The 22,740-nt window shown below is 41.6% G+C and overlaps 1 protein-coding gene across 2 annotated transcripts in view; it reads right to left on the minus strand.

The window, feature by feature from the left end:
• Positions 1–1,260: 1,260 nt before the first annotated feature.
• The window catches only part of SKOR2 (SKI family transcriptional corepressor 2), a 44,662-nt gene continuing 23,182 nt past the window's right edge, over positions 1,261–22,740 (minus strand). Inside the window, exons 7-9 of one of the 2 annotated variants that reach the window (XM_023241965.2) lie at positions 16,209–16,276; positions 6,917–6,982; positions 1,261–1,983 (exon numbers count right to left, since the gene is read on the minus strand). In XM_023241965.2, coding sequence (XP_023097733.2) covers positions 6,920–6,982; positions 16,209–16,276 — 131 coding nt within the window. In that variant the 3' untranslated portion in view covers positions 1,261–1,983; positions 6,917–6,919. Of the gene's footprint in view, positions 6,531–6,916; positions 6,983–16,208; positions 16,277–22,740 lie in introns of both variants that reach the window. The other variant, XM_045042225.1, reaches the window with a different exon arrangement.

The raw sequence follows: 22,740 nt of genomic DNA on the forward strand, positions 1-22,740 counted from the left end.
TAAAGCCAGGTCTGCGTTCTCCCAGAGAATTTTCTTGTATTGGCTTAAAGTACAAAGCTAAGGGTGCTGGGCTTCCATCCCCACATATAATATAAAGCCTACATGGAGAAAAAGGTCCACCAGCTTGACTGTCCAGTTACCCCCCTGAGCACAGCCGCCAGTTTCAGAAACATGTGCCACGTCTGAAAGGCTGTGTGAGCCCTATGCTCAGACCCAGGCCAGAACACCTCAGAGAGGGCAGAATGCCTCTCTGATCAGTCCCAGCATCCTCATATTATCTTCCAGTAGTCATCACTGGGAACCTGTCCTCGGAGTCCAGAACCCGGTTAGATCCTTCTCTGACTGGCTTCCTATCCTTCATGGGCTAGGAACAAAACCACTAATGAGTGAGCTCTCCTTTGGTTTCTCTCTCTGTTTTTTAAAGTTTATTTATTTACTTATTTGGGAGGGGGAGGGGCAGAGAGAGAGAGGGAGAGAGAGAACCCCATGCAGGCTCCACACTGTCAGCGCAGAGCCTGATGAGGGGCTTGAACTTACGAACTGTGAGATCACGATCTGAGCTGAAATCAAGAGTTGAACGCTTAACCGACTGAGCCACCCGGAGCAACCCCCTTTTGGTTTCCTAATGTGGCAGCAGAAGGTAAGAACATCTATCTCAAGGGTTAAATTGTGAATTTTTTCTGATAGTTCGTGATAACGAAGATGGTGGGGGGAAAGTGTCAAATATCATGGTAATACATTCGAAACCTCTTTTGAAATCTGTCAAGGGATGCCACTGGTGTGGAACCTCTTCAGTTAGGATGGTCTTTGGCAACTTCATGGTAAGAGGTCTTCCACGGTAGATTTCTGTGTAACCCAGCAAGACCTTAGAAATCCTGGCCCCAAAGGAGTTATGATTTTTGGCCCTTCTACCTCATCTGAGAGGCAGAATTTTTGGCATAAAAGGACCTCAGACTTTGATCCAACATCACAGTAAGGAGGAAGGTACAATATCAACTCCATCACCAACACTGTCAAAAGAACTAGCGGGAATACAGAGGCTTCCTTGACCCATACAAAGATCCTAACATGATGGGAAGGACTCCAGTCACTAACAATGGCCAAAGGAGGCTCACCTAGACTTTAATAATCATTTTTGAAGGAATTCCATTTTCAAAAATAAATTTATTCAAATATTTTATGTCAAAATAATACTAAAAAGTATTCATTGCTATTAGTTGCCCCCAATCAAATGTGCACTTAACTACATGAACACAACTATTACTTCATAGTCTTTTTATTATAGACTTTTTTTTTATCCACATGAATGTTAAAGAAACTACAACAGAGTTAAATACCATTTTTGATAACATGATTATATTCTTAATTACACTCAATATTAAACTGTAAAATATTTCCAGAGGAATACAATCTTCATTCATACAGCAGGCAAAGTACCAGAGAGGAAGGGGCCACGTCTAAGTCTGTCCAGTTTGTTGTGAAAAGCAGGTTTGTGCGGCTGATGCCGTCCCAGCTGTCGAAATGTGATCCCCACTCCTAGGACAGGTCTTGTGTTTCCACCAAGAATCACGTCTTCCAGTGTAAAAGACAGTCTTGCAGAGCCACCCTCTCCGAGTGTGCAGCACTGAGTTCACTTGGGACCGTCCACAGATTTCCCACCCCGGTTGGCTAACAGCACTCCCACGCTCTGGGTTCAGTTGGCCTTGAAAAACACAAAGACTCAAACTTTGGTTCCACCAAAAGATGCGACAAGCATTGACTGCTCTGGTTGGCTCCCCCCTCCCCCCCACTAATGAATGGCCGCTACAGTCTATTTTACATGGTTGTCCATGCTGCTTTGAGGTCACTTGTCCTTGGGTTCTCCCGAACCTGATTTTGTATTTGATTCCCAAGCCCTTTCAATTCGCAGTCTTTATGTGGGTCAGAAGTGCTCAGTGACAGGCTGTATCTTACAAGAGAACAAGAGTAAGTGATTCTGTGCACCTGGGATAGAACAAGAAATGCAGAATGACAACTTCAGCCCCAAATAGTCAGAGAGTTTAAAAACACATCAAGTAACATTTAGTGTATCCTGAAAGAAGACATTTTTGGTACAGTTTGGATGAAATATTGAAATGCTGACTTGAAAGCATCTTCCTTTGTACATATATTTGCCTGCTCTCTTAGTTTATGCATCTCTGCTGACACTGAGCCAAAGTAGAGCTATTAGATCAGAGTATGCTGGCTTGCGATGCCTCCTTTACAGGAAAGTCATGTTTGCTAGGTTCTAGAAGCTCCAGTTTGCTTAAGACAGCCTGTGGTGAAAGGGGCAGACAGAATTTCATGCGCCAGTGCCCTGCTTTGGCTTTGGCTGGATTGCCCAAGTTAACATCTATATTTCTTGTCCTGGGGGGTCAGGGCAACCGTAGAAGCATGGCTGGAGTTTTTGTGACTCAACAGCAACAAAACCATCGGATTGGCTATTAACTGCGTGTTTACAACTGATGATAGAGGATGCGGGTCAGGCCACAATCTCCTGGTACGGATCACAGGAGAGCAGATGAGTGTGGGGTGGCAGAGCCAGGCAGCCTGGCTCGGATCCTGCCACTTGCTCACAGCAAGACCACAGACAACATACTCAGCTCTCTGCGTGTCAGTTTTCTCAGCTGTAGCATATGGTGAGAGCAGTGGACCTTCTCTCAATGGGTTGTTTTGGAGATTAAATAAAAGAATTGACACAAAGCCTTGAGCAGACTAGGAGCACATTGTCAATCTCGATGGAAACTCTTGAAAGAACCTGGTCCTATAGGTCTGACTACAGAGGAGAGAAATGGATATGCTATTCCCTCCCTTTGCCTTTGATCTATATAAAAGGAAGACACAGAGTGTTCCGTTACAATCCCTCTACATCATTTTAAGACCTTTTTCTTGCAGTGATTTTTGTAGCAATTATTCCAGAAATGAAGAAAACTAACAATTAGTTACGAGACACAAATCAAAGAGGTAGATGTTGTCAGTATAGGGAAAAAAAAAATCCTCAAACTCTCCAGAAGGTGGGAGGAAGGAGTAATCTGTGATGAAGAAAACGCAGACACAAGGCAAAAGTAGGTTAGTCATGCCCTTGGGTGTTATATATGGTCTTGAGCATACTTTAATAAAAGCAGCCCCTTTGTGGGAAAGGAGAGAGAGTATGGCAGATGTCTGGTATGCAAGAGTGGTGGTCAACATTTTAGAACTGGCAGAGACTTTGATCAGGTTTGGCCACCTACATTTTATTGATGAGAGTGAGCCTCAAAGAGATTGTATGATATTATCCAAGATAATATGGGGCAGCAGTGTCAGATTTAGAAGCCAGACTCCCTCCAAACAAACCCAATGATCCTTGGGAGACAGAGAAGTGGAATAGAGTCACATGGACCTGAATTGAGTCCTGGTTCTGCCACGTGCTAGCTGAGTGGTCCCACTGAACCTCGGGGTTCCCATGTATGAATGGGGATGACAATAGGATCTACCTTCTAGAGTTGGAATGTTCAAAAGAGATAGATAATGTGGCAAAGAATTTAGCCCAATGTCTGGCATAATCAGTGCTAAACAGATGATAGTTACTATTATTTCTGGCTTGGTCACGAGTTTCTGTATGACTACGAACAAGCCATTTCCCAGAATCCACTTTCCACTTCTGTAGAATGACTGAAAGACCTGGGTGCTTCATCTAGCTACACGGATGACATCTGTATAATGTCAAAAGATGCTCGGAAGAAAAAGAACGTAATGATTAAATTGCTGCTGACATCATGGCACTTTTTTGGTGGTGCGGATTTCACAAAGATCACACTGGGTGTCTGGGCAGGACATGGGGCATGGAAACAACCTCAGGTAAGAGAGACTCTCAGGAATAATTCTGGTGTGAAAAACAGTCCTTGATGCAAGGACAAATGCACATAACATTTTGAAAATTTTTTTCGAATCATTTTCGTTGTACTGTGAGCTTACAATGAAACAAATACGCAAAGCAGCCCAATGGCTAGTCTACTAGGGCTTGTTTTAGGAGGTGGTTTGAAGATACAGAAAGAAAGCAAACTACACTTAACACAGCTGGTAGCTAAACAAATAGAATTCATTGCCCCAAAGGGGACATGCCTAGGTTGAAGAAAGGTTTAGATAAATCCATTGGTAATGGGTCTTTAAGGAGTTATCAAGGGAAAGCTAAGAGTATTCGGTGCACGTGCTTAAATTTTAGGGTTGGCATTGTTAAGAACAACAATTTGGCTCTTCTAATGGAATTATGCAGTTAGTAACCTGGTCTGGGTGGAACCTTATTTTGACTCAACATGGAATTTCTTACATCCTAAGGTAGGGCAAAAAAGATTTGTAGAGCAGTGATATGTGGCGATACTTGCTCAGCTTATTAAGTGGATTGCCTGTGGTTTTGAAAAGCTTCCTCCTCTTAATAGTCATATTGGAATCCACTGGGTGGCAAGAACACAGCACACTACCTTAAGGGTCACTCTTGCATAAGACATTAATGCATCAGTCCCTAATTTGGAAACCTGTGGTCACTCAGCAAGGCAGAATTTGTCTCTCTCCCTTGGTGTAATGATTTTTATTTTGTAATCTCTCTTGGGGTAATTCCTTGCAGGCTTGGCATGTTGAGAATCAAACACTGCCTCTAACAATATGGTCGTGATTCTCTGCTTGGCTGATTTAGCTCAGCATTTAAGTAACCACTAATCTTCTGAAAGCACCAGGGTCTACTTAGAGAAATCCCTGTTGTCTGCAAGGATGGAAACAAAATCAGCATGAAGGAAGCATTAGTTACTAAACACAAATCAATCTTTTTTTTTTTTCCACCTAGCTGTATGCGATGTCACCATCAGAGGCATGGTTTCTGGGCAGTCTTCATTTTGTAGGTATAAGAGCAGTCGTCATAAGCAAAGAAGATGAGTTGGGGAATAAGAAGGAATAAAAAGAGTTTATTGAAGTTCCTGAGTGGAGATCAAACTACATTATAATGGATGAATATCATAAATGAGGAGTAAAAGAAGCCAGATACAAAACAATGTTCTGTACAAGGTCCTTTGCTAAAGTTCAAAACCAGGCAAAGCTGATCTTTGTTGAGTGGAGGAATAACTGGACAGGGGTGCAAGGTGGCTCTCTGGGTGCTGGAAGCCTAAGTAGGTTCATCTTGTGAAAATCCATTGAGTTTTGATTTGTTGACTTCATGACTTGATTTTTGAGCTTTGATGAATATGTATCATACTTCAATAAAAATGTTATTGAAAAACACATCCTAATATATTCTCTTTGACTTGAAAGAGAATTTGACATTTTCAAATTATTATACCTATGAGTTTATCAGCATTAATTTGGGTGATTCCTGCCTTGATTGCCTTGGTATTCTGAGTTAAGATTTAGTGAAGTCTGACTGTTGTAAAATTATTCATTTCACACAACTGGTGCGAACCTGTCCGCTCTAATGAGAAGGAAACTGTCCAACGTCAACTTCAGACTTAAGAATGCTTGAATATATAGACCAGAGCCAACTCACAGGCCCACTTGGTAGAACTTCATGGATATGGAAACACAATGACTGATTATTTGACTGTCTTTCTTGCAGAAACATCTGCTTACAGAGGACAGGAAGTGCATGCACTAGGGGCAAGTGGGCACTGAATCGAAAGTCAGGAGCCCTGGGATCTCTTCGCAGCTTTGCAACGTGGACATAAAATGCCACATCTCTCTTCTCCGTACCTCAGTTCCTCGTGTGTAAAATGAAGGGAAAGCATATGAATGAGAGACTGTCTTGGAAATAGTTTTGAGCTCCTGATGAAATATGAGTGACATAATCATCATTATTTAAGACAAATTCTGAAGATTATCACTAATAAAGATGAGGACAAGACGTGGGACTGCCATTTGTACAAGGACAGAGGAGGCTTGTGATATGCAGAAAAGAGTCATGAAGGGAAGAACAGGAACCACACACCCGCGTTGTGCAGAATTCTTTTCGCCAATGGATTCTATTAAGTTGGAAATATTCCAGAGGGAAGTTCCAGAGGGAAGGATGGGGCAGAATGATTCTGATAGGAATGGGTCACACTGATAAATGACCACAATCCTAGTTGGCCATGAGCACTTACAAATGCTCCCTCTGACATCGGAGTTTTTCCCTGATTTAGCAATTCCAGTTGTTAGGTCATCCTAATGTATTGTCACAGAAACAGCAAGCCTTAGTTTTGACATCCCTTCAATTCTAACAATTACATATGTCTTCTGCATAAGCAAAAAGTTGCTTTTGAAATGTTTAGGTATGTTCTGAATACAGCCAATGAATTTTTACTGTCTTCCTGAGAAGCCTGGAATATTTGTTTTTCAAATTGTTGCCAGGGATGTGACCTCGAACTTGGCTTCAACTCTAGAGAAACAGTGATTGGTTTAGGGAAGGAACGAATGACTCTTCCTACAGAAGACGTTCTCCAAGGTCTGTGTTGCCTGCAATTGTTCACATCACCGTCTGTCAGTAGCTCACCGAAAGCCAGATTTCGGGAAGGCTTTTACAAGCAAAGGAGAGGCAGAGAAGATGAGACACAGTAAGCATGATTGAGGACACTCCACTTTCCTGCAGAGGGGCAATACTCAGGCTGTTAGGGAGAACTGCAGAGAGCAGAACACCTCAAAACAGAACAAAGATCGCTTCTGCAGACTGATACAGACTTTTGTTACTTTTAGGAATTTTCCAGGGAATCTACAAAATGTACATAGCCACTGGCTTAGGAAGTCCCATGCCCGGGCATAACGAAGTTCATCAGTATATTGGCTGAAACGCAGGATGCAACTTTACTAATAATCCCTCGGGCTATGTCGAAAACATCAATAAAGAACATAGCTGAGTAATAATTCAGAATTCAGGAAAATCTCTTTCTTCTGGTAAGCTTACCTTTTAGCTTTTGCTGAGATGGGCACCAAGCTTTTCTTTCCTGATCAAGCTTGCTGCATAGGGGATCTGTAAGATAAAAACAGGCAAAGCTGTCCAGATGAGCTCAATTAAAAAAAAATTTTTTTTTAAATGTTTATTCTCGAGAAAGAGAAAGAGCATGAGTGGGGAAGGGGCAGAGAGAGAGAAATGGAAACACAGAATCTGAAGCGGGCTCTGGGCTCCGAGGTGTCAGCACAGAGTCCCATGTGGGGCTCACACTCTCGAACTGTGAGATCATGACCTGAACTGAAGTTGGACGCTGAACCTACTGAGCCACCCATGTGTCTCCGGAGAAACTAAATTCGAAGACAGGTGCATAGTGGAGACCTTTCATCATGCCTAGAAATTTGAATGCCAGTAAATCCCTCCCTAAGGAGAAAAGGTCTCCATCCGATCGGCAATAGCATGGAGCTTCTGGGATATAGCAATTCCTAAGGCCTGTTAAAAAGCATATCAAGGACAACCAGTGATCACAGTAGACTCTTGCTAGAGCTAGTCTCTGAGGTCAGTATATGACATTTCACCTTAAGAAGTTTTTTTTTTAAATTTTCATTTAATAATATGGTACTGTTATTTTTTTTTATTTAGGTATGAAAACTAAGTTATGATGTTATAACGTATGTCCAAAGTAAAGAGACAAGGATGTGATTACAAACTAGTTCAATGCCATCGTTCATTTAATTACAGTGACCGACTATGTTATCATTATAAATCACAAAAATAAGATGAACTAACTAAACACAAATTATTACTCTGGGTAATTTCCCAATAACTACTAAGAAGCATCAGAAATAATTGCACTGAGTGGAAAATACAACCCTTGAGAATACTACCTGGATAAACTTGAAAAGTACTTTTCAGTACTGGGACTTCAAATGAAAGCCTATCCCATTTGATACGTTACTTTTCATTAGAGAATCTGAATGGCTAAAATTGGACTGCATGTCTTATTTAGATTTACCTTTCCATTAACCCCAGTTAAGGTAGTCTATCACTATGTTACTTACCTTCATCATTATAAGACTCAGGACTCTAGAGATTTGCATCTATCATGCATTTAAAGAAACACATATTCAGCTTTCTAGAATGTAACATGAAATATGGCTGTGATGTGAAACCAGTGAGGGAAATAAAACTATTTTCATCCGATTCAGCAATGTTTTTGAATACTGGTACATACGCTCTCCATGTTCCCGGCATATCTGTGTTTTGTTCTCCTGATCCCCCATCCACAAATATAAGCCTTTTCTAGTGGGAAGAGACTATGAATCTGTGAGTGACTAATACGGTCCCAATCATATTGGGACCACTATGCCATAATAACTGGTCAGCTGAATAGCCTTTTTTTTTAAATTTTTTTTTTAACGTTCATTTATTTTTGAGACAGAGAGAGACAGAGCATGAATGGGGGAGGGGCAGAGAGAGAGGGAGACACAGAATCGGAAGCAGGCTCCAGGCTCCGAGCCATCAGCCCAGAGCCCGACGCGGGGCTCGAACTCACGGACCATGAGATTGTGACCTGAGCTGAAGTCGGAGGCTTAACCGACTGCGCCACCCAGGCGCCCCTGAATAGCCTTTTTAATGGCAAAAAAGAGAGAGGACTAACATAACCATCTCACTCTTTTGATACACAGGCACAACATGGATGATTCCGATAGCCACATATCTGATCAAGAGCACAGACAGCATGAATGAAGTGCCCTTATAGCCTTCATATTTGAGTACCAACCTCATATTTGAGGACATGAGCTGCGATGAGCCGGATGATGACAAGAGCAGTCACATAGGGACCTACTCTAGTTACCTCTGGACATCATACTACATCTGCTCTGAACAGAGATGCACGTTTCCCATCACAGCGTTTGCTGCGACATGCCAAACACAAGGATTGCCTCTCTCTTTCTGTGCATGATATAACGGAGCCTTGAATGGAATTCTATTAGTTAGGATAACAAGTAGAAATGATGTAAACCTCGGGGCAAGAGGAATTACCCAATACAATGTGCTTGTGTCACGCTCACATTTAGAGACAGTCCTCGACATCAAGACTCCGGTACCACAGTGACTGAGAAAGTGACCCGTCCTGTTCCATCCCAGGCCCTACTGCAAGTTAACATCGCCAGGGGCCCACCGCCTCATCAAAGCCGATAAACTACTCATCCTAACCCTAAGAAAACTGTGGGAAGGACACTGCTTTCATATCTAAGTCAGAATGCCTTTTTCCTTCCTTCCTTCTACCCCAGAAACAATGTAGCATTTCATTAAGGTGGGACGCTGAGGGGAAAAAAAAAAAGCTTAGGAAAAAAAGGATGTTTCCATATATGCACATTTGATTCCCAAATCTACAGACTGGAATTTAAATCCGTTTGAAGAATCACCCACACTCAAACATTGTTGCATTTATGTCATTAAAACCAAGTGAAATAAAAGCCAAATAAAAACAAAGGCAAAAAGTGCATGAGGTTGTGAGCTGAAAATCATGTATTTTTAATGGTAGGTCCTAAGTCATGAATGACAAAGAATATACTGCCATGTGGCCCAACTGTTCGTGGGAATTACCCTGTTTCATCATTTCTAAAATGTACTTTCTCCCCCCTCACGTTTTAATGTCTCTGAAATTAGGTGTCTTATAATTGATGGTATCTTGGAATAATAGTTGAAAGTTTCTTTTCTCGTGATACATCAAGTAATGGTGTCTCTTACAACTGACAGTTGTTTGACAGGTGTCTCTTACAACTGACAGTGCTTTGGATTCCATGAAATGTAATACTTGATTCACAGAGACCTCTGCAAACACTCCCCAATTTGGGAGCTCACGCTCCTGGAGGCTCCGTTTGAGCTAATTATTCCATTACGTTTCCTGTTCTGGAACTTACAAACACTTTCTTGCCATTTTGACCAGCTTACTATTTTTTTTTTAATGTTTATTGATTTTTGAGAGAGAGAGAGAGAGAGAGAGGACAAGTAGGGGTGGGACAGAGAGAGAGGGAGACGCAGAATCTGAAGCAGACTCCAGGCCCTGAGCTGTCAGCACAGAGCCTGACGCGGGGCTTGGAACTCGTGAACTGTGAGATCATGACCGAAGTCAGTGCTTAACTAACTGAGCCATCCAGGCGGGCCATCCATTTTGACCAGCGTAGAAATCACCAAGATTTGCATGGAAAAAAAAAAAAATCTCTCAAAGCTATATAAGTTCTAAATTAGTCACCTAGTTGGCACGAGTCTATCAAAAGTCTGGGGTCTTACCAAGAAAGATAACTTCCTAGTTTGTGCCAAGAAAGAATTAGCCTGAGCTCAGACATTCAGGTGGGTTAACATGTCAAAAGGAGAATGAGGAGAAGGCCACATAACCAAGGAACAAGTGATTGCCTGGTCAGGATGCATGGCAATCGATCAGTAATGGGGAAAGGACCCACTGTAGTCAAAGTCTGGTCTGCTGCTGGGGAATGTTAAGGCAGCATCCAGTCCTCTGACTTGCAGGGACCTCCTTTTCTTGCATATTTAGCCACAAAACCAAAATCCTCAAGTGGCCTAGGGATCTTTTCCTATGAATATAGTGCCAAACAGTAACTGTACTACCTACCTTTGAAAAAAAAATACATAGGACATATTTTTAAAAACTCTCTGGGTTGAGACGTTAGAAGTCTGGACAAGTTCCCATCCTAATGAATCCTGGACAACCTCCAAGGAAAGACTGTATCACTGAAGAGCTGTGCCCTTGCCAAGGAGGGAGGGCCCCTCCAGCAGCAGTCAAGACCTCGCTCCTTTCCCTGCAAGGAAGCTCTGTGCTCCCAGCAACAGGAAGTTGTAAACTGCTTTTTTACAAGTCCACAGTGAACGAAACATTAGTACTAAATCTATCGATTGAGCATTATTTTAATTGAGGCTTTTAATGAAGAACTTTGAGACCAAGTTTCCCCTGCTGTGTGTGAGTGCAGCATTCTGGATAAAACAGCAGAGGGCACTTCGAGACTAGCACATTTTCTCCATCTACGCGCCTCTTGGTAGCAATCTAGCAAGTTCAAAGGATGTGAATCTGGATCTAGCCGTTTATCACAGGCTCTCTTCTGCAGCTGCACAAGGTCCTTCGAGAACTCTGACTAAAGAAGAGTATGTCTTCAACAAACTTACAGTAGTAGTAACTTCTATACAGATGCACTGGCTTGAAAGAAAATTGTTGCCAAATTATCAATGAAAAAAAAAGTTATCAAGGCATCATGATGTGTAAATTATATTATATTCCAGTCCTTGAAAAACCTTAATCAAAAGGTGATACACTGAGTAAAACACCTTCAGCTTCTTTTTTTAATTTTAAAAAATTGAGGTATAATCGATATACAACATTGTCTTAGCTTTTCATCTTCTTCTTACTGTACAGCACGATGGGTTTTGTTTTCAAAATTGAACCAACTTTTCCTTGAATCACAATCCATTTGTGAATGAGATTTTTTTTCCTTTGTGCTATAATACAAACTAAGATTTTCACGAGCTTGTTAAGTTTTAGAACTTTTGTATTTGGTTCATAGTGAGAAGAATCTATTTCTTTGCTTGTACAGCTAACTCTGGCTTAGTAAGGAAAACACTTTAAACATCTGAAAACCCAGGGCAGGCGTGGAAGACTTTACTGCAAACTGTGTGAAGTACTTATAGACTCTAATTTTAAGCAATTAAAAAAAAATTAGCGTGTTGCCCATGTATAAATGTTAAACAAACTGCGTAGGCTTTAAATCTCACATTGAGATAAACGCACATTCATTTATAAGTGTACAAAGAGAGTCAATTATTTGACTCCATAGTCATTACACCTTTGCATTTAACAAACTGAAAAAGGAAGCAATGGTGCAGAAATCGCAGTCAGCAGAGAATCTGAAAATGCAGGAGCCAAAGAAATTCATAAGTTTTCTTTCTACAGCAATGATACCCAAGATGCTTTCGACAAAATCTTTTGAATAAGAACACTGCGTAACAGCATAGAATAAATGCACTGTGGGTCTATGGGAATTGTTACAAAATATGATGGTTTTAATATATTTGAATTCTCCATGATTGCAGGATAGGATGGGTTTTTATGTCATCTAAAGGAAAAAAAAAAGCCTATTCTGCAGGCAAATGACTATTCTGTCATATATGCTCTGTAAGCTTTAAATATAAAATAGTTTAAATGTAAAATAATAATTTTGAGTGAAATGCTCTATTCTCAGGAAGCAAAGCATGTAACCATATTTACTGATGAATTAGATCATTCAACTAAAACTACTGAGAAAGCCAATAATTATGGTATCTAGCAACTTCTTGAAAATCTTTAGATCGAAGTCTCTCAGGACATTACCCCCCACGTACTTTAGCAAATAAAACAAGCTGAATAAGGGATTTGATAAATTTCTGTTCAGGTGAACTGGAGTCTGCTGCCTCAATTCCAAAGCAGATGGTGTAATGTGAACCCAGGTCCTTCTTGCACAAAAATATATCTAGGCATCAGGACTTGAATAGTCCCACTATTAGAGGTACTGCTTTGAGAAGAGGCATGCTATAAAATTTATTACTCATACTGGCAGAGCATTTGATAACTTGCACGGGCATTTCATGTTTATTAGGCACCTGTGCCTTACTTACTATATTCCTATCAGGGCACAGGTTAGAGCTTCCGAATTCCTTTGGCTGAGAAGCTGACACTTAATGGACTATATGGGAGTAGTCTTGAATTGAAGTTTGCAGACCTGCCAGCCTGTGTCTGTTAGTCACAAGGACAGTGCAGTAATAGGGGAACACCTCATAATTCACCACTATGGCTTTCTTTAGTCGTTTTAGTAGTAGTTTCTTAGCACAAAAGACAGTTCGAGGAAATCAGGAACGAGCCAGGGAAATTTGGAAAAGAATTAAGAGGACCACTCTATGGGAGTATCAGAGTTGAGTCAGGGGTCATCCCTGGGTGGTGATTCATTCAGCAAATGTTTATAGCCATCGGATGATAGGTACTGGAGGCTGCATGAAGACCCTCCCCATATTAAGGCAAGGGACCCAAGAGAAGAAGTGGGAGGGACGAATCATGTCTATTTCACCTGTTTCATGTTGTCAGCCTGGATGTGGTTTTGCGGATTTCAGAAATTATATGGTACCCACAGGGCTGGGGGGAAAAATGTCTAGCTTCTCCCAAGGAATTTAATTTGTGACCAGGAATAATTTACTATCTAGAGAAATCTGAATTAATAACACTTGTCTACATAAATGAATATATGATGATAAAATATTTTGCAATATAGTCTAATAAAAATGCTTAGTAATACCAATTTATCCCTTCCATGCACCAAATATCTCAAAAGACACGAGACATTTTTTCTGCTATCAATACTGTTTACTACATGGACGCAGTATCATTTCCTCTTTTACTAAGGAAACCTAATGTCAAAGAAAATTAAGACATTCAAGCTATATAACTGACCTTAAATAGGGGCACTGAAATAAATACCTACTCCCTCTTCTAAAGCCTATATTGCTATACGCAACCACTCTAAAATCACAAATTTTTGGTTGTATGCATGGCAGTTTTTGTTTTAAGAGTCAGAAAGTGATATGTAGAATCAATAAGGTCTGAAAATTTTATATCCTTCTGTCTCCAATTATTAGTTAAATTCTTCCTTTATATAGGGGTGCCTGGCTGGTTTGGTTGGTCGAGTGTGAGATTCTTGATCTTGGGGTTGGGAGTTTGAGTCCCACGTTGGGTATAGAGATTACTTAAAAATAAAATATTAAAAAAATTCTTCTTTTGGACAAAGAAAACAATTAGAATAGTCACAGCAAGTAATCAATAGCTCTTATTATCTAGGTATCAAAAGCTAAGAACAGTAGATACATTTTTTTTAACCCTTTGGGGCTTAGTAATCAATCAATTGAGAAAAAGCCTTCTGCACTCCCCCCCCTCCCATGACTTTAAGTGCAAACAAACCAAACACAAACAAAAACAAAAGCAGAAGAAAAGTCCTGTTTAAGAGGCATCTTACATTGAGGTGACATTCAGAACAGAGAAATGTTAACCGGCCATTGAGGTCAATGAAGACCAGTGGGAATGGTCTAAGAGTACAAACAGCACTTTTAACAAAGCCCCAGAATGGAGGCACTACAAGGTGGCTTTAAAAATGACTCCGAGGGGCACCTGGGTGGCTCAGTGGGTTGAATGTCTGACTTGGGCTCAGGTCATGATCTTACAGTTCTTGAGTTCGAGCCCTGCATCAGGCTCTGTGCTGACAGTCTGTTTCAGATTCTGTCGCCCTCTCCCTCTGCCCCTCCCCTGCTCGTGCTCTGTCTCTCTCTCTCTCTTGAAAATAAGTAAACATTAAACAAATTAAAAATAAATAAATAAAAAATAAAAAACGACTCCAAGCAATCTCCACTAACACAAGCATGATTTCTCTGATGCAGAAGGAAAATATTAATACTTATCTTCCTTGAGTTATTCTGACAGAGAGCTAGATACCTGGCTGTCTAGACAAGACAGGTGGATATACGTAGATACATGCTTAATAAAATACAGGTAACAGGGAGCAGCTCGGAAACGTCCAGCAACCAGGGCACCTGGGTGGCTCAGTCGGTTAAGCGTCCGACTTTGGCTCAGGTCGTGATTTCGCGGTCCGTGAGTTCGAGCCCCGCGTCGGGCTCTGTGCTGACAGCTCAGAGCCTGGAGCCTGTTTCAGATTCTGTGTCTCCCTCTCTCTGACCCTCCCCCATTCATGCTCTGTCCCTCTCTGTCTCGAAAATAAATAAACATTAAAAAAAATTAAAAAAAAAAAAAAGGAAACGTCCAACAACCCCAATTATAATAGTCATGCTGGGAATACCACTAAGGATCAGTGTATGTCTCCATCCAGGTGATTAAAAAAATATCTTACAAATATGGAGCAGAAATTATCGTCCCCACTGTACTCAGGAAAATGAGAGAGTATGAGAGACTGTTTTAAAAGCCCTAATGATTAATACCAGATCTGTCTGCGTGGGGATGAAGGGTAGTGAATTCAGAATGAAAAAAAACCAAAAAACCCCACTACGTTTATTCACCAGGCACCTTCCTGCTTCCCTGTTTCCACATAAATACAACTGAGTGTCCACTTTTTGGTATGATTAGGAGAGGGTGAATGACACACTTCATTTGGAAATAATCATTTCTTTGAATCACCCTTCAAGTGACTTTATTTTTTTGTTGTTGTTATTTTTTCTTTTTTCTTTTAATATGAAATTTGTTGTCAAATTGGTTTCCATACAACACCCAGTGCTCATCCCAACAGGTGCCCTCCTCCATGCCCGTCACCCACTTTCCCCTCCCTCCCACCCCCCATCAACCCTCAATTTATTCTCAGTTTTTAAGAGTCTCTTATGGTTTGGCTCTCTCCCTCTCTTTTTTTTTTTTTCCTTCCCCTCCCCATGGTCTTCTGTTAAGTTTCTCAGGATCCACATAAGAGTGAAAACATATGATATCTGTCTTTCTCTGTATTACTTATTTCACTTAGCATAACACTCTTCAGTTCCATCCACGAAAACCTCTCTGACCTCAGCCGCAGCAATTTCTTACTTGACACATCTCCAAAGGCAAGGGAATTAAAAGCAAAAATGAACTATTGGGACCTCATGAAGATGAAAAGCTTCTACGCTGCAAAGCAAACAATTAACAAAACTAAAAGGCAACCAACGGAATGGGAAAAGATAGTTGCAAATGACATATCAGACAAAGGGCTAGTATCCAAAATCTATAAAGAACTCACCAAACTCCACACCCGAAAAACAAATAATCCAGTGAAGAAATGGGCAGAAAACATGAATAGACACGTCCCTTCAAGTGACTTTAACTGATTAAGTGTATTTATACTAAGTTCTCTTGGCAGCAAAGGGTGTGGCTTAGGTCTGGGTAAGGGAAGGAGAGGAAGAGAGAAGACAGGAGCTTCTCGGGCATCCCAGCGCCCCGTGCTCACAAGTTTGCACAGTGGGAGGCGGTGCAGGTACCTCTGGTTCACCCACAGAGACAATTTACACATCTGTCTATTAACACATGGTAGGTAGTTACATCTCGAGGAAACGAACTGACACATCTGTTTATCCTGTGTCTAAGTAAATCTTTTGGTAATTAGCATCTAAACCAGCTGAGAGGTAAGTGGTAAGTGGACCAAAGGGTTTCACGGCAAAAAAACGTGAATAGTTTCTTACACGCTGGGTGGTCTGCAAACAAACCCATCAAGTCAGGTTGATTTTTAAGTAGAAATCATCTTACGATTTGTAATTGCTGCACCATTTCTTCTCGGTAGGCTAGTTCCCTTTTCATCTGATCCTGGAAATTATCTGGTAGGAGAGAGAAATAGAGAAAGACATCAATCAAAGTTGCAAAATCTTATTTTAGTAATTTTAGGAACAATGCTCCTGATGGTGCCAGAGAAGCCCCTCTCCCTTTTCGGTATTTTTAGAAAGTATTGTGTGTGTGTTGTTTTTTTTGTTTTTAAAGTATATCACATGGCTTTTTGAAGGGATGTTCTTAAGGCTCTCTAATGAGAACAGAGAAAATTTTGAGGGGGTAGGGTCTCTATCTCATAGTTCACAGTATCCCATGGCCCATCTAGATGATCCCTCGCATATAATAGAATGCCTGTGCGGTCATGTTCTCCAGCTTTGTGCACTCAAGCCAGTCACAGATTATCGACAGCTTCCACTGTCTACAGAAGGCTAGTGTGAGTGAGGGGGTGAACCTCAGATCTAGGTGGGTCACAGGAAAGGCAGACCCTTGTCTGCTAAGACAAAGGCCCGTGAGCCACGCCTGCCTCACCTCAATCCCAAGAGAGTGATAAACTGACTCTGCCAACCTGCAAACTCTCTCACCCTGCACCAGCCTTATTTGTCCTCCGTGGGCCGGGAGCAGTTCTACAGACCTTGCCTCCAGCCGAGAAAGGGATCGGGGAGGAGCTTTCAGAGATACCGTTATGCAAAGTATCTTTGCCAGTCTTCATATTGATCATTTTTATTGGGAAACGACTTTCCAACATGTATCATGTTGCAACGTCTCCATGTGATCTTTTCATTTATTAAAAAAAATTTTTTTTAATTTTTTAATGTTTATTTTTGAGAGAGAGAGACACACAGAGCAGGATCAGAGGAGGGGCAGAGAGAGAGGGAGACACAGAATCCGAAGCAGGCTCTGGGCTCCGCACTGACCGCTCAGAGCCCAACACGGGGCTGAACCCACGATCCGCAAGATCGTGCCCTGAGCCGAAGTCAGATGCTCAACTGACTGAGCCACCCAGGCGCCCCTCCATGTGATCCTTTTAAAAGCGTGGGCCCAGCTAACTTTAGCATTTTCTGCCTTCAATGAGAACGTCACACGATTTCCTATTGAATCTGTTGTGGATAGTCAGGGTAACAGTTTGGGGAAACCAGAAACTTTGTCACATCTTTTCCTCCGCTCTTCCCTTCACCTCTGCAGCCACTGGTGTGTGAGTCCTTTACGGTCTGATGCCATCCTCGCTTCCCTTTGCCATTGTCACCTCCCCAACACAGACACCTCTTCCCTGGGTAGCTTCCCAACTGACCACTTGGCCTCCGGTCCCCCCTCTGCAAATCCCCTTTCCTTCTGCTGAAAACTCTATGGTGGCTTCCCAACGTTTACAAGATGATGAATCCTTTACCCCTTGTGAGGTTCTGGGGACTTGGAAATTAAAAACACTGTCCTTTTAATTTTTTTGACTTCTACTTTTCTATATTATTTGAATTCCTTCCCTATCCCATGCATGTTTTTAAATTTTTTTTTTAACGTTTATTTATTTTTGAGACAGAGAGAGACAGAGCACGAACGGGGGAGGGGCAGAGAGAGAGGGAGACACAGAATCGGAAGCAGGCTCCAGGCTCTGAGCCATCGGCCCAGAGCCCGACGCGGGGCTCGGACTCACAGACCGCGAGATCGTGACCTGAGCTGAAGTCGGACGCTTAACTGACTGAGCCACCCAGGCGCCCCATGCATGTTTTTAAAATTAGTTAATTAATTCATCAATTAATTAATACTTGGGGGGTTTTTTAGAGCAGTTTTAGGTTCACCACAAAATTAAAGGGAAGGTACAGAGACTTCCCATTTACCCACTGCCCCCACACCTGCATATCCTCCCTCATTACCAACAACCCTCACCAGAGAGGGACATTTGTTACAATGGATGGACCCACACTGACACATCATCATCATCCAAAGTCCGTAGTTTGTCTTAGGGTTCACTTTTGGTATTGTACCTTTTATGGATCTGGACAAATATATAATGACATATATCTACCAGCATAATATCAGAGAAAATATAGAATATTTTCACTGTCCTAAAATCCTCTGTGCTCTCCCTATTTATCCCTCTCCTCCACCCTACCCCTGGCAACCACTGACCTTTTATTGTCTCCACAGTTTTGCCTTTTATATTTTTTAAAAAGACTCTTTCCCTACTCTCAATTTAATGTGAAAGGTATTGTAATAGGGGTAAGTATGTGGCACAATGCAAGGGGCAAGGGAGAAGCCCTTATCCTCTTGGGGAGTAAAGGCGGAAGAAATGCTTGAGCAGAGATGTAAAGAACAGTGTTTTATAGAAAGACAAGGGAGGAGGAGTGGGGAATAGCAGGTGGCTTAGTTGGTTGCAGCACAGAGGGTAGAGGAAACCCCTGCACCCCATCACCCACCAAACCTGACCGGGGTACCTCCCTGGGATCCCAGAAGATGATAAGGACAACTCAGAGTGGAATGGTCATACTTAGTCCTTACTTAACTCATGCTCATTGCTCTAGGAGGGTACACTTAATACAATTCTTTAAGATAAAATGAAAAAAGGGGCACTTGGGTGGCTCAGTCAGTTAAGCGTCCAACTTCGGCTCAGGTCATGATCTCACAGTTTGTGGGTTCAAGCCTTGCATCAGGCTCTGTGCTGATGGCTCAGAGCTCAGAGCCTGCTTCGGATTCTGTGTCTCCCTCTCTCTCTCTGCCCCTCTCCCACTTGTGTTCTGTCTGTCTGTCTCTCTCTCTCAAAAACAAATAAATATTAAAAAAAGATAAAATGAAAAAAAAAAGCCATTAAAGTATCAGAAAAAATGGTGAATATTTTTATAAAACTTGGGTGGGGAAGGGGATCAAAGATAGAAAAACTGAAAAAGGAAAAGATTGATAGATTTGATTAGACAAACATTTAAAACTTCAGTATGACAATAAACTACAAAAAAATTGAACCCTCAAAACATAGAAGATCATAGTCAACATTCAAAGCTAATTGACACAAATCAAAGAATATGTGTGATGTGGCAAAGAATATTTTAGTATATAAAGGGTTCATGGAGATCAATAAGAATACTGAGAAGAGAATACGATGGGCATTCACAAAACCTACAAATGGAAAGCAGACATGAAAAATGTTCACCATCCCGAGCAATGAAAGAAAACAGTATGAGCTACTATTTTTTTCATTTAAGTTAGCAGAGATTGAAAGAAAAGGTGTTCCTTTTAGTACAGCCTTTCTGGAGAGCAAATAGACATTACGTATCAAGAGCTTGAAAAAGTGCATATTCTTTAACACAGGAAGCCTTTCAAGAGTTTATCCTGAGGGAATCGCCATAGATGTGGGTACGGATTTAGCTACGGTGAAACCCATCACCTAAAGCTTTGATAACTTTAACGTCCAACATGGAGTACATTTATCAACTCAAAATGTATTAAAGACCTAAATGTGAGGCCCAAAACCATAAGGACAAGAACACAGGCAGTAATTTCTTCGACATCAGTCATAGCAACATTTTTCTAGATATGTCTCCTCAGGCAAGGGAAACTAAAGCAAAAATAAACTACTGGGACGACATCAAAATAAAAAGCTTTTGTACAGTGAAGGAAATCATCCACAAAACAAAAAGGCCACATGCTGGATGGGAAAAATATTTGCAAATGACATATCCGATAAGGGGTTGATATCCAAAACACATAAAGAACTTATACAACTCCGTAACAAAAGAAACGAATCTGATGAAAAATGGGCAGAGAATCTAAAGAGACCTTTAGGTTGTCCATCCAGATGGCCAACAGACACATGAAAAGATGCTCAGTATCACCCATCGTGAGGGAAATGCCTATCAAAACCACCATGAGATGTGGTTACACCTCACTCCGGTCAGAATGGCTAGCATCAAAAACACGAGGAACAACAAGTGTTGGCGAGGACGTGGAGAAAAAGGAACCCTTGTGCACTGCTGATGGAAACGCAAATTGGCGCGGCCACGGTGGAAAACAGCGTGGAGGTTCCTCCAAAAATTAAAAATAGAAATACCATAGGATCCGATAATTCCACGACTGGGTATGTACCCAAAGGAAACAAAAACACAAATTTATTTATAATAGCCAATATATGAAAGCAAACTAGGTGCCCATCAGTAGACGAATCCATAAAGAAGACGTGCTATATATACACAAAATGGAATGTTACGCAGCCATAAAAAAATGATGAGCGTTTTTTTTTTACTTTTTAATTTAATTAAAAAAAAATTTTTTTTTAACGTTTATTTATTTTTGAGACAGAGAGAGACAGAGCATGAACGGGGGAGGGTCAGAGAGAAGGAGACACAGAATCTGAAACAGGCTCCAGGCTCTGAGCCATCGGCACAGAGCCCGACGCGGGGCTCGAACTCACGGACCGCCAGATCGTGACCTGAGCCGAAGTCGGCGGCTTAACCAACTGAGCCACCCAGGCGCCCCTTTTTAATTTAATTTTAATTTTTTGTCACTTGCGACAACACGGATAGACCTCGGGGGTGTTATGCTAAGTGAACAAACTCAGACGACGAAAGACAAATGCCACATGATTCCACTCATATGTGGAATCTGAAAAACAAAACAAATGAATGGACAAACAAAGAGCAGAATCAGACCCGTAAGTGCAGAGAACGAACTGAAGGTGGCAGGAAGGGAAGGGGTGGGGGGTGAGCAAAATGGGTGAAGGAGAGTAGGAGGCACAGGCTTCCACTCATGGAATGAATAAGTCACGGGGACAAAGGTACAGCATGGGGAATATAGTCAATGATACTGTAATGGCATCATGCGGTGACTGGTGGTAGCTATGCTTGTGGTGAGCATAGCATAACATACAGACATGTTGAGTCACGAGTGTACATCTGAAATGAATGTAACTTTGTGTATCAACCATACTCAAACAAGCAAAGGTTTAAAAAAAAGTACATTTACTTGTAGTAATGGAAAGAGGCTCATGTTACGTGAAAAACGGGAGGGTAAAAGATGGAGTGCTGAATATTTCATTTTGTTTAAAAAAAAAAAAGGATTGGGGCTCCTGGGTGGCTCAATCGGTTAAGTGTCTGACTTCAGCTCAGGTCATGGTCTCAAGGTCCATGAGTTCGAGCCCTGCGTCGGGCTCTGTGCTGACAGCTCAGAGCCTGGAGCCTGTTTCAGATTCTGTGTCTCCCTCTCTCTCTGACCCTCCCCCATTCATGCTCTGTCTCTCTCTGTCTCAAAAATAAATAAACGTTAAAAAAAATTAAAAAAAAAAAGGATTCAATATGCATTAAAAACTGAAACTCCAAAATGTTAACATTGGTTATCTCCAGGTGACAAGACTACAAGCAATTTTTCTTTCCTTCTCTTTGAGTTTCCGTATGTTTAAGGTTTTCTACAACAAGCCATGTGTGTGGCTTTGGGATATAAAAATTGCTAATCGGCAAATGGGAAAAAAAAAAACCCTAAAATTTCTTCTGTGTTCTAAAGGGTGATGAAGGCACAATTTAAGGAGAGAGAGAGAAGAAATCATTAAGTTGATTTCTCTAATGAGACGCACTTAAAACCCAACTATTTCTGGAAAATGATAGTAGAAAAGGACAACGTGCGCGCAGCCAACACAGCAGCGAAGGCTGTGCTCTGCAAATGTGGACAGTCTGAAAAGCCAGTGTTTTACAAACAGCCTACCTTCCTCAGACCGGAAATAAGAAAACCCATATGGAATATCTGGTCTACCCAGGAGATTCCCACTCATGAACCAATAGGTTTGGGGGCTTATTTTGTTTGCATCATGTTCATTTTGCTATCACTACTTAAAAAATTTTTTTTAAATGTTTATTTATTTTTGAGAGAGAGAGACAGAGCATGAGCAGGGGAGGGGCAGAGAGAGAGGGAGACACAAAATCTGAAGCAGGCTCCAAGCTGTCAGCACAGAGCCCGGCGTGGGGCTTAAATCTCACAAACCGTGAGACCGTGACCTGAGCCAAGTCCTACGCTTAACCGGCCGAGCCACCCAGGTGCCCATTGTCAGCACTACTTTTAACAGCTATCAGGCCTTTCCTTCTGTATCATGTTCCAGAATTCCCCCATCGCTCCCTCTCTGGAGGATGCTACAGAAAGAGAGAGGAAACCACTCAACACAGAATGACTGCGGTAACAGCCAGGGGTGAAAGTTGGGATCGCCGTATTCAAGTAGATGAAATGTAGTTTAAAAAAAAATTTTTTTTTTAACGTTTATTTATTTTTGAGAGCGGGAGAGAGCGAGAGAGAGTGAGAGAGAGAGAGAGAGCGAGCATGGGCAGGAGAGGGGCAGAGAGAGAGGGAGACAGAATCTGAAGCAGGCTCCAGGCTCCTAGCTGTCAGCACAGAGCACGACTCGGGACTCAAACCCACGAACCGTGAGATCATGACCTGAGCCAAAGTCAGATGCTTAACCTACTGAGCCACCCAGGTGCCCCTCTAGTTTGTTTTTAATAAAAGTAACCTTAAAGTAACATGGAAGAGTAGTTCTTTACAAGAATCTAAA

The sequence above is a fragment of the Felis catus genome, chromosome D3 (assembly GCF_018350175.1).
Source record: "Felis catus isolate Fca126 chromosome D3, F.catus_Fca126_mat1.0, whole genome shotgun sequence".
NCBI classification, from domain to species: Eukaryota; Metazoa; Chordata; class Mammalia; order Carnivora; family Felidae; genus Felis; species Felis catus.